General features: G+C 40.1%; 2 protein-coding genes across 2 annotated transcripts; one reads left to right on the top strand and one right to left on the bottom strand.

Moving 5' to 3' along the window:
• Window positions 1-1,362: 1,362 nt before the first annotated feature.
• Window positions 1,363-2,316, bottom strand: LOC9663114 (basic proline-rich protein). Its single transcript, XM_024677088.1, has one exon. It carries the CDS (start codon window positions 2,314-2,316, stop codon window positions 1,363-1,365), a length of 954 nt encoding a protein of 317 aa, XP_024532856.1.
• A 5,063-nt stretch (window positions 2,317-7,379) lies between these two features.
• LOC9663113 (26S proteasome regulatory subunit 6B homolog) lies at window positions 7,380-8,996 on the top strand. The gene is made up of 6 exons (XM_002960753.2): window positions 7,380-7,859; window positions 7,934-8,164; window positions 8,218-8,376; window positions 8,426-8,578; window positions 8,633-8,716; window positions 8,768-8,996. The coding sequence occupies exons 1-6, from the start codon at window positions 7,395-7,397 to the stop codon at window positions 8,900-8,902; spliced, it is 1,227 nt and encodes a 408-aa protein (XP_002960799.1). The 5' UTR covers window positions 7,380-7,394; the 3' UTR covers window positions 8,903-8,996.
• Window positions 8,997-12,010: the final 3,014 nt, after the last annotated feature.

The raw sequence follows: 12,010 nt of genomic DNA, 5'->3' as shown, positions 1-12,010 counted from the left end.
ATCTTCTTTTGGGCGATCCACAGCTCAGGCGCTGGGAATTGGTGTCTCGAATTTCCAGGAGGGAGGCCTGCCAGCTCGATTGGATCTCGGCAGAACCCATACCCTCTCATGCCTCAGATCCAGTGGCTCGTGAGAGATGCTCTTGGGAATCAATCTCTTGGTAAGTTGGTTATTTTATATCTCCCATTTCTACTTGGTTTTTCACTCAGCCAAGATCACCAGCATTTGGCTAACGAGGAATCGGGTCTCGACAACAACAGATACGCATTCTTCCGCGAGAACAAGACGGAGCGCACTGTAATCCCCCACGTCGTGGAGAACATCACAGTGACTGTTCTGGTAACTTTTCCTCTAGACTGATGTGTTTTAACCTCACCAATACTTTTCCTCGTGTAGTTCCTCTCGACGACTTTCAGAGCGGCCAACTTCATGGTCTTCAATCTTCCACCTCTGGGATGCCCGCCCGAGTTCCTGACCAGCTTCGCCACCCCATGGGCTGCCTCATCAACTACAACCGGATCACAGTTCTTCACAACGAGCTTCTCAGGGTCACCATAGACGTGCTGCGAACCAGCTTTGGGGACTCCGTCCGGAGGCTTATCTACGTCGCCATGGCCGCAATGGTAACCGGCATGCTATACGATCCTCTCCTCTAATTACGAATCGTTCTTGCTTTGCTTCCAAGGTTTCAGAACAGACCAGAAGCTTGCTGCGGGACTGGAAAGCCATACAACTATGATACGCGAGTTCCCTGTGGAACGCAGGGAGTGGTCAGTGGCAGGAACTTCACCGAGCTGGGGCGGCACCCATACCACCGAGGCTTTCAACAAGGCCGCAATCCACTCGGTTCTTTCATCGAGCCTCAAACGCAGCTTGGGTGCCGCTTCAACTTTAGCGAGTTTTCAAGCGTTTTTGTAGAGTTTGCGCTGTTTGCGCTGTTTGTGAATAAAGATAATTTCCATGACAAAAACTTGTAGCTTTTACAAACAAATCCACACTGCACACTCTAATCAAATCCACACTTCGCACACTAATCTAATGTTTCTTCTTCGCCATCTTTCAATAGGGATATATTGCGGCTTTGCTTCTCTTCTCTCTGTGTAATCCTTTCTGTTGAGATATATGTTGTGGCCTTGCTTCTGTAGTCTCTATGTAGTCCTTTCGGTAGACATACATGTTGAGGCCTTGCTTCTCGCTTTTCTGTGTGGTCCTTTTAGTACAGATGTCTGAGCACTAATCCATTGCAAATTCCTTGCTTCTCGTTTTTGTGTGTAGTCCTTTCCTTGGAGATCTCCTTTCTTAGAGATGTGTTGTTGTGTAGTTCATTCTAGAGAGAGTCTTCTTCATAACCTTGTTGCACTCTCAATAACGATCGGAAGCCGCAGCAGCATTGTAGATGAATACTTCGTCCCTGTTCCTCTCGCGGCAGCGGAGGCAAGACCGCACAACCAGGAGCAGCAGGACAAGAATAACCAACACGAGCCCCACGAGAGGAATCCACACGACTGCTGCCACTCCTGCAACCACTGGAGCTGAGTTCCCGCCATGAGGAGGAGGAGGAAGAGCAGGGCTGATGGAGCCGCTGCTGTGGCTGCCGGTAGCTGGGACGTAACCAGGCTGCCACTCTATGGTTGGATCCCAATCCCAATCCCACGTCCACGGATTCCCCCCGCTGCTAGTTCCATCACCATTTGCGGGATGCTCGCTGGTTTGATGAGCAGGAGGTGTCTCCGAACCAGCACTCAACGGTGTAGGAGGTGGTTTGCTCCTGAAAAACCAAAATCTTTTAGCAGGTGGCAAACAATGAAAAAACCCATAGTACCTGAAAGGTGGCGACCGAGCTGAAGGCGTCCTCCCGCCTGAAGGCGAGCCGCGATGTGGAGGAGCGGTGCCATGAGTTGCAGGGCGCCTGTGTGGGGGAGATTGAGGTGGCGGCCCTTTCTCCCTATGGCGACCTGGAGGAGGAGGAGGCGGCGCTGCTGGATGATCCCTTGCTGGAGGAGGAGGAGCCCCGTGCTCTCGACTGTGAGATGGTGGAGGATGAGGCGCCACTGCCCGAGGAGGAGCGTTGCTTGGTGAAGCTCGCCTCGGTGGAGAATGACCATGTTTCGTTGGACAAGAGGGTGGTGGTGGTGTATTAGCACGGGGAGCATGACGCCGTGGTTTGCTCCTGGAACATCCAACGTTAACAGGAGCCATAGAGCAATGAGAGCCATACCGTGATCGCCTCCGGTGATGAGGTCCAGAGCCACGATGTGGAGGAACATGTCCCTGCTCCCGAGGAGCTGCTGGGCCGTGATGAGCTTGTGGCGGCATCCCCTTGTGGCGTCCTGGAGCATTGTTGCTGCTTGCTGGAGGAGGAGGAGCGTTGCTCTCAGATGGTGGTGCTAGGGGACGATGAGACACTGGCCGAGGAGGAGGAGGAGCCTTGCTCTCAGATGGTGGTGCTAGCGGACGATGAGACACTGGCCGAGGAGGAGGAGGAGCCTTGCTCTCAGATGGTGGTGCTAGCGGACGATGAGACACTGGCCGAGGAGGAGGAGGAGCCTTGCTCTCAGATGATGGTGCTAGCGGACGATGAGACACTGACCGAAGAGGAGGAGGAGCCTTGCTCTCAGATGGTGGTGCTAGCCGACGATGAGACACTGCCCGCGGAGGAGGAGGAGGAGTCTCTTGACCGTGAGCAGGTGGTAGCGCTCGTGGTGGCGATACTGCCAGAGGAGGATGAGGTGGCGACACGGTCCGAGGAGGATGAGGAGCCGCTCGAGAAGATCGTGGCGAGCTTGGTGGTGCCAGTGCAGATCCTGCTACTCGTGGTGACCGAGGAGAAACTGCTCGTGGAGGAGTTGCTTGCCCTGATTGCCGAGGAGGAGGTGGCACTGCACCAGGACTTGTTCGTCGTAGCGCTCGTGGTGACAGTGGCAGCGTCTTTGCAGCTCCAGCAGGTCTCCAAGGAGGAAGAACTCTTGCCATCGTTGATCACATGAAAAAACAAACACAAACTTACTTGCTCTCGCTTACTCGCACGACTAGGGCTTACTTTACTCGCACGACAAGAAGAACCCTTAAAAATGGTATCTTTTAAGAATCTATTTTAATATTTCATCTGTTAAATGCGAGTAATCCCTAGCAATCACTTCCAGTGCATTGAACATTCCTTACTACTCCATATCCAAAGAATTCTGCCCAGCAGTGCTAGGAAAGTGATTCACTGGGCATGACTTCTTGACAACTCCTATGGAGATCCAGTCCTATGTTCTATCAAAGAAAATTAGCTTTTCTACCGAAATTATTTAAATTTGCACTCTCCACATCTCACTCACAAGAGGTTTTTTACAATGGCAGTTTCATCTCAACTCCTGCAGAATGGAAAGAATGAAAAAGAAGTCCTATCACCATATCTGGATAATACAATCATTCTGAGACATGTAGAAAAACTTTTCTCACCACACCATGCTTCTCATCATGAGGCATGAGACTAGCAGTGATAGAAGTAGCCAGAGTGGATCCAGCTTCCACCTTGTAAAGTTGGCGACACACTGGAGGAAGAGCTCCAGTGGACAATAGCTGCTGCATTATAAACTAGATACAATTGAGTCGTTGGGGAGCTGGAGGATTAACTAGTCATCAACATCAATCACTTAAGAAGATTAAAATTCTTATAAACAAATGTCAAAGAGATATTGGAAAACAATATCATCCAAAAGTTTTGGAGTCTTTAGGCATGTGAATTTCATTTTGTGATGAAGCCTGATGAGAGTATTTGGTTTTATATTAATTATCACCCATTAAATGTTGTGACCATATTAAATATATATCCTTTTCCTTATACTTTTATTTTCTAGATTGTTTGAGGATAAGTCATTGTTTCACTAAGTTTGATTTTGTTTTTGAGTATTGACAAGTGTCAATGCCCAAAGGTGTTTATAATACTATTTGTTTACATTATTTAGTTTGTATAAATTTTTGATAATGCTATTAGATTTGAATAATGTTGTAGAAAATTTTCAATGGATGATGGATAGCTTCCTTACAATATGCCAAAGGTGATTGTCAATATTATTAATGATAACTTTATCCACTCAAAGAAGTAGTGGGAGAAGTAGATCTATAATGTTTATAAAGTATTTGATTAATTGCAAGAAGTTGGATTGAAGTTAAAATGGTCAAAATGCATATTTGGATATAAGGATATAATTTATCTTAGGTATTATATTTTTTGTGATAAGGTGTAATATCTCGGTCTTTTTATTGATCATTATTGTAAGTATTATTGAAGTCATTAACATCATTTTTTTTTGTTTAAGAAGTGCAAACAAACATCTATAGAACTCAAAAAAGTGTTAACAAAGTCCTTTAGGTTTAGCATATCTTGACTATACTTAAGATTTCATCTTGTGCAACAATACTTATTGTATTAGTCTCAAATGTGTGTTGATGCAAGAAAGCATGAGTGTGTTTAGTCAATGTTATCCCATTATGTACATCATCTTTATATTACAATTAGTAAAGATGAACTACTCTATAACAAGTATAACTTGGTATTTAAAAGAAATAGTTGAGGAATAATCTTTTGTTTTTGCCAACATTGCCATATGTAAATAGTATTGAAAATATAATGTAAAAGTATTACAATATATGTATGTTGTCTTGCATTTGGATCATTACTATTGTCTAATAGTAATTTAGGATTTTAAAAGTTCTATACATACTTACATACTTCTTGGATATAGCAATTATATTGTAGTCACTTCATTATTGAAGTTGAACAATTAAGTTACTTAGTGGGCTTATATTTAATATATATATATATATATATATATATATATATATATATATATATATATATATATATATATATATATATATATATATATATATATATATATATATATATATATATATATATATATATATATATATATATATATATATATATGTATATATGTATATATGTATATATCTGTATATATATATATATATATGTATATATGTATATATGTATATCTGTATATATATATGTATGTATATATATATAAGAGTTCAGGTTTTAGGGTTTAGGGTTTTTCTTTAGTCTTCTTTGTATGACCCCAACATTATGGTCACGATAGTGGTCAGAAGTCATGAGGATTGCCTCTATAAGAACAAAGAAAATGTAAAACATTCATGCATTCATAATAATAATAACAAACCTAGAGGGTCACCAAAATGAAATAGAGTGTCCATTGGGTGATTGGGAGCTTGGTTGTCATAGAGTTGTAGTATATTTTATTGCCTTTTACACTGTATTTGATTAAATTCAGAATCATTGATTAATCCTCTGATACATTTGGATTTATGATTCCAAGTTGTAAAAACTCCAATGAAAAGTTTATAATAAATCAAATGATATATATCTCAGTTCATAAATTAATTAATATTATCCCAGCTTTAAATTATGTATGATAGACAACAAAATCTACTTCTCCTGATAAAATACAATACAACAATAAATTTATATAATAAGAATGAATGGTAGCTCGCATAGTGATGGAGAACAATATTTATTAATTGTATATATTGAATATCCACTTAGAACCATATTACCATCAGTTTTGAAGCCATAATCTGCAGCCATATTGTCTATCATTACCAGTATTACTATTCCAATATAAATATCACTGTGCCAGGCTCTATAACGGCAAAGATAGTCCTCTCCAGAAATAAGGCTTGAAAACATAATTCAACAATCATATAATTCTTGAGGGATTTTTTCTACAATCTTAGTCTTGTTTATAAGGTTTTCTATTGACATCTTAGGTATTTTTCTAGAAAATATTGGCACTAAAGCATCATAACCTTTCCCTTCAAAATTTGGTATAAACTAGTTTTTACTAGCACCACTATTTCTATTAAATTGACCACTCCAATATCCTTCATCATTAATAGGGTTGAGAAGCCATGTAACTACAAGCACTTGGAATGACACAATATCGCTAAAATATGCAAATGCCTTTCCATATGCATAACTATAATTTTCATTAATAGAGTCTATCACCTGATCTAATGTAGACAAGATAACATCCTATGAACCACCATTTGCAGTCCCAACATTCTCAAGGTTATCAACACAAACAAATAAAGAAAAAAGACATAGCTGAGAAGCAAATGCAAGACAACCTCATAGATAGAGAACGATCATTAGTAGATATTTTTTCTAAAAAAGAAATATCTGTAAAAAAAAACAAGAGGCAAGAAAGATCATCCCAAATGCAAACCTTTCACTCTCATTTCACTTTCATCCTTTTCCTCTGACTAACTCTGCCATCTCTGCTTGTCTCTCCTCGACCTCTAGCTCCTGAGGAGAAGGAATTCAAAAGATGGCCAAAAGGAATAAACCTGAAGAGCCCATAGCACCATCAGCCAGTGGTGAATTTACTAGTAGTCTATCGTCTCGCATGGGTGCGTCTAAAGCTTGTATTTGTAGAGGTATGTAATTGCGAAACCATCGTGTCACTAGCTTCAAGCTCCAAAAAGAGAACACAAAAAGAAACAAGCAGAGACCAGAAAGAAAAGAGACCGTTCTAGGCGGAGAAAACAAACATGAAACTAAAACTCTTATCGTTATCGGACGAATTGGTGATGAAAAGTGTGTGAAGCGCCACTATCAAGTCCAATTGCCTCCTCCTGGTTGCGGATATTTGCCATCCCCGCAAGCAAGCATGCTATAGTCTGTTCTTATAAAAACCATTGACTTTTTTTCTGCAGGTTCTCTTGGGACCTTGGATTGTCAATCGCATCAAATCTAAGCCAACGCTCTTGGTGCTCAACAAAGTGAAGCAAGGCGAGATATGTTTGAACTTGTACAGGGATAGCACGCTTGTGAATGTTAGTGGTGTGAGAAGAAAAGCGGGATGAATGGTGAAGGTCCAGAATATGCAGCGTGGAACTTCTGTTGTTTCCACTTAAGGCTGGACTTTTTTGTCAGAGATTAGAGTAAGGCGTCTATGCAGGATACTGTGAGCGAGCATCAAGAACGATTATTTGTCTTGGAGGTCTTTCACAAGAAGATTTCAACTGATCAAGTACTGTTCTCAGGTAATGTCAAATAATTTTATTGCTTGCATCTATATTCTCTTACTTTATAGAGATCGAGATTCTAGTCAAGAAAGAGTCATAGAACGCAATTTTGCTAGGGAAGGTATGTGAAGGAAATGAGGTCTTAAGGAATTTCAAGTTGGACATCAAAGATTTTGTTGATAGGAAACACCAGGTATTTTGATATCTTAATTTCTCTCTCTTTTTCCTTCTTAGATCCAATAAATCCAAGTTTATTGCTTAACGATGTTTAGTAAAAAAGAATATACAAATCAAAAAGGATATACTGCTGGGCTAGGGTTAGGGTTCTTCTAGCCATGGCAGTAGTCGCGAGCGATCTTCCGCCCGCGCTCAAATCGATCTTCGAGGAGGCAGCGCAGGCGGACGTGACGGATGGCGATGATCTCTACACCTGGTACAAATCCCTCCACCGCCGCCTCGAATTCGTGGACATCCAGGAGGAGTACATCAAGGACGAGCTCAAGAATCTCAAGCGGGAGCTCCTGCGCGCGCAGGAGGAGGTGAAGCGCATCCAGTCGGTGCCGCTCGTCATTGGTCAGTTCATCGAGATGGTAGATCAGAACAACGGCATCGTGGGATCGACCACGGGCTCCAATTACTACGTGAGGATCCTCAGCACTGTCAATCGCGAGCTCCTCAAGCCCTCGTCTTCGGTCGCCTTGCACCGCCATTCCAATGCGCTCGTCGACGTCCTTCCTCCAGAGGCGGATTCCAGCATTTCTCTCTTGACACAGTCGGAAAAGCCAGACGTCGCCTATAACGTAAGAAATTTTCTTTCTTACTCTTGAAGGCTCGTGTTCTTGGGTCTAAACACTTCTTACTTTGTTTCTTTCAGGATATTGGAGGCTGTGACATCCAGAAGCAAGAAATCCGCGAGGCCGTGGAGCTTCCTCTGACGCACCACGAGCTTTACAAGCAGATTGGTATCGATCCACCTAGAGGTGTTTTACTTTATGGCCCTCCAGGCACTGGGAAAACCATGCTTGCAAAGGCCGTCGCGCACCACACCACTGCCGCTTTCATCCGCGTTGTGGGCTCGGAGTTCGTCCAGAAGTATCTTGGAGAGGTGTGGAACCTTTTCTTTTTTCTTTCTCTTCACGCTTGTCTTCTGTGGCACAGGGACCTCGAATGGTGCGTGATGTTTTCAGGCTGGCGAAAGAGAACGCACCGGCAATCATCTTTATCGATGAGATTGATGCCATTGCCACGGCTCGGTTTGATGCTCAAACTGGCGCTGACCGTGAAGTCCAGCGTATTCTGATGGAGCTGCTCAACCAGGTAAAAGGAACCGAGTAGAGTAAGCCGCTGACGTCCTTGTGCTTCTCAGATGGATGGTTTCGATCAAACCGTGAATGTGAAGGTTATCATGGCTACAAACCGTGCGGACACTTTGGATCCCGCGCTCTTGCGTCCGGGAAGACTTGACAGGAAGATTGAGTTCCCTCTGCCCGACAGGCGGCAAAAGCGGCTCGTTTTCCAGGTTTCTGTGCAGACGTTCTTGCGAAGAAAGCTTTCTTGACAGTGCTTAGTCCAGGTTTGCACGGCAAAGATGAATCTGAGCGATGAAGTGGATCTCGAGGACTATGTTTCTCGGCCTGATAAAATAAGCGCCGCCGAGGTAGAGAGCCGTTTGTCTTGGGCTTTACTCTGACGCATTTCCTTTATCCAGATTGCTGCGATATGTCAAGAGGCAGGCATGCATGCGGTGAGGAAGAATCGCTACGTTATTCTTCCCAAGGACTTTGAGAAGGGCTACAGGACCAACGTGAAAAAGTCGGACACCGATTTCGAGTTTTATAAGTAGCTTCCTCTTTTATATTTAAGTTCACCCTTAATGTTTTAAACTTTTAAAAATAAGAATTTAAAAATTCCTAGAACTATTCTAGGATATTCTTCTATTGTATGTTTGACAAGTAATAGATTCTATCCATCTATGATCAATTGTTTTTTGCTTCTATTGTAATCTTTTCCTCCTGCCATTTTCACTTTGATGTAGGTATTTCCAACTTTGACAACCAGCGAGGTGGCGGTATTGCAGCTTGCAAAAATACGTGCATTTTTTTGTGACTCAATCTTTGATATTTCGGCCTCTTGATCCATGGCTTATGTGGTTTAGGATATTTCTATGTAAACTTACTTCTGTTTGGCAGTTTTTCTAGCTTCTTCCCTTCTTGCACTTTGTTTGTGCATGTGCATGTAGCTGTGAGCTTCATGGGTGATCTTGCTTGGGATCAAGTCTCACCCACATCAATTTTTATGTATCTTAGTTCACGAGAGGCCTTGAATTTTTTTTCTCTTTCTTATTAGAAGTCAGTCTACCACAGTTTTTTGCGAAAAAATTCATGCTTATCATCTGCATATGGAAAAGTAATCCAAGAAAAATCAGCCTAGCTTCACTGTGTTGCAAAGGCATTAGTAGACATTGTGGTACTTGCAAGGAGCTGGAATATACAGTCTATTGTACAAAAGCAAATGTTTAAGATGCCTAATAGCAAAGATGTTCCTGATTGGATGACAATAGTAGTGATTTTCCAAGTTATCGGCATATCTATATATATAAAAACAAAGGGCCCGGACCCCTGCAGCCGTCCGATCCCAGACCTGGAAGCCATGGTTCTCAGGAAGGGGAGGCCACCCCAGGCCCAGGCCAGGGTCGGTAGCCATGGTTTTAGAGAATATTGGCGGCCAATGGTGGCATGCAGATGTGGCTAAGAGGGAAGAGATGGTGACAGCTGTTACACAATGCACTTCTAGGGTTCTATGGCTGCTCTGCTCACTTGTGGTGTGTGAGTAGCACCACAGGCACTGGTGAGGGAGTGCGGTGTAAATTGGAAACCTGGATTTGAGAAATTTAGATAATAATCAAGTATGGTAAGTGCATTTGCATAATTTCTATAGTTTTGTATTTAACGTGCAAATATAAGCCCTATTGTATAGTGGAACAAATTATTAATATAAAGTAATCTCCTCCATTTCAAAAGTCAAGTAATCAATTATTTCTTTATCACAACATTAAGTTTTAAAAAAATAATATTTTTAGCTTTAAAATAATTTTAGCTTTAAAAAAGCAAAACAAAAAGGCTAATGTATGTGATCATGTTAGGCCTTGAAGGTTACTGCAGTCTTATTATTTTGGTGCTCATGTTTGCTTTTTGGCACTTTGAAACAAGGGAAATCGATCAACCAAGCTTATGCAAAGTGTGGGAGGCATGGATCAAGCATAGCTATGTGAATTTGGCATTCCAGCATGATGTGGCATTACTATAATATGCCACTAGGTTGGTAAAATGTTTAGTTGTCATAGCATTTATGGCATGTGAGAAAAATGAAAATCCAGTGCCAAAAAAAGAAAACAAAACATGGTAAACCAATTAACATTTTAATGAGCAACACATTTTCCCAATGTAATACATTTTATTTACAGAGCTTTAGGCTTGGTCTCCAAATCAACTGACTGGCCTAGCCTTTGCCAGGTTGGCACAGATATGCCACAAATAAATTGTTCGTATTAATATTGACAGAATTTAAAGCATTAGTTTTTAGTAAACAAAAATTATGTTACTTTAAAATTAAAAGTTTTCAAAAGAGTATTCAATTATCTTTAGTTATACATAATGAGATTCCAAAGCTTTTATTTTGTATAATACTATCTTGTTGATTAAAGTTTCTTTACTAATTAGATTATAGTTCTAATTTTTTTAAAAACACTGAAAGTGTTGATCAATATTGGATAAATAATTACTATACTATGAGAATTTGGAGTTTAATATGAATGTCTGGTTATAGAATATACAATGCAGTTTGAATGATTTGTATATAAATAAACTTTTAATGTGTACGATAGATAACAAAATCTACACTTCCTGATAAACTACGATATAACACTAAATTTCCATCATCTTGTATAGTAAGAATAGATGGTAGTTCACATGGTGATGGGGAGCAGTATCTATTAATTGTATATATTGGATCTCCATTTCTTTTATATAATACAAGATTACCATCTGTTTGAAGTCTTAATTTACAACCATATTGTCCATAATTACCAGTATTGCTATTCCAATATGAATATTTATTTTTTACATCTACTAATTGAATTTCACAATTATTAAGCAATATTAACTCAAAAAGTTTATTTGGAGAAGCCTTCACTGTGCCAGGATCCATAAAAGCAAAAGTATTATAGTCCTCTCCAGAAATCAGGCTTGAATACATAATCCAGCAATCATACAATTCTTGAGGGATTTTTTGTATTATAGTCTTGTTTGTTATAAGTTCTTTTATTGACATTTTTGGTATGGTTGATCCATATTCTAAAAAATAAAGAAGCATAAAATTAGCATTAACAATCACTAAAGCATCATAACCTTTCCATTGTGTTTTATCCTTCAAAACATGATAAATTGGGTATAAACCAGTTTTAATATCTTCTCCATCAGCACCATCATTTTTGTTAAATTGACCACTACAATATCCTTCATCATTAACAGGATTGAGAAACCATGCAGCTACAAGCACACGAAATGACCCAATCACGTTAAAATATGCAAATGCCCGTCCATATGAATAGCTATAAGAAGAACTAATAGAATCCATCACCTGATCTAGTGTAAATAAAATAACATCCCGTGGACCACCAACTGGTATAACCTCTGCAGTCCCAGCATACTCAAGCTTACCCTCAAGGCAAATAAATAAATAGATAAATGTGAGAAAATTGAGTTTCATATTTTCTAGCTTTTTCACACAGGCACTCACAAAAACATATATATATATATATATATATATATATATATATATATATATATATATATATATATATATATATATATATATATATATATATATATATATATATATATATATATATATATATATATATATATAAATATAGAAATATATATAGATAGAT

Source organism: Selaginella moellendorffii, unplaced genomic scaffold (genome assembly GCF_000143415.4).
Source record: "Selaginella moellendorffii unplaced genomic scaffold, v1.0 SELMOscaffold_0, whole genome shotgun sequence".
NCBI lineage: Eukaryota > Viridiplantae > Streptophyta > Lycopodiopsida > Selaginellales > Selaginellaceae > Selaginella > Selaginella moellendorffii.
This window is presented reverse-complemented; position numbering and strand designations above follow the sequence as displayed.

Bases quoted from the DNA above. Each gene is read 5' to 3' on its own strand.
- LOC9663114 (XM_024677088.1), bottom strand. From the start codon at position 2,316: ATGCCGCCACAAGCTCATCACGGCCCAGCAGCTCCTCGGGAGCAGGGA.
- LOC9663113 (XM_002960753.2), top strand. From the start codon at position 7,395: ATGGCAGTAGTCGCGAGCGATCTTCCGCCCGCGCTCAAATCGATCTTC. The intron at 8,165-8,217 runs GTGTGGAACCTT...TCTGTGGCACAG, and splicing joins TCCAGAAGTATCTTGGAGAG to GGACCTCGAATGGTGCGTGA. The intron at 8,717-8,767 runs GTAGAGAGCCGT...TCCTTTATCCAG, and splicing joins ATAAAATAAGCGCCGCCGAG to ATTGCTGCGATATGTCAAGA.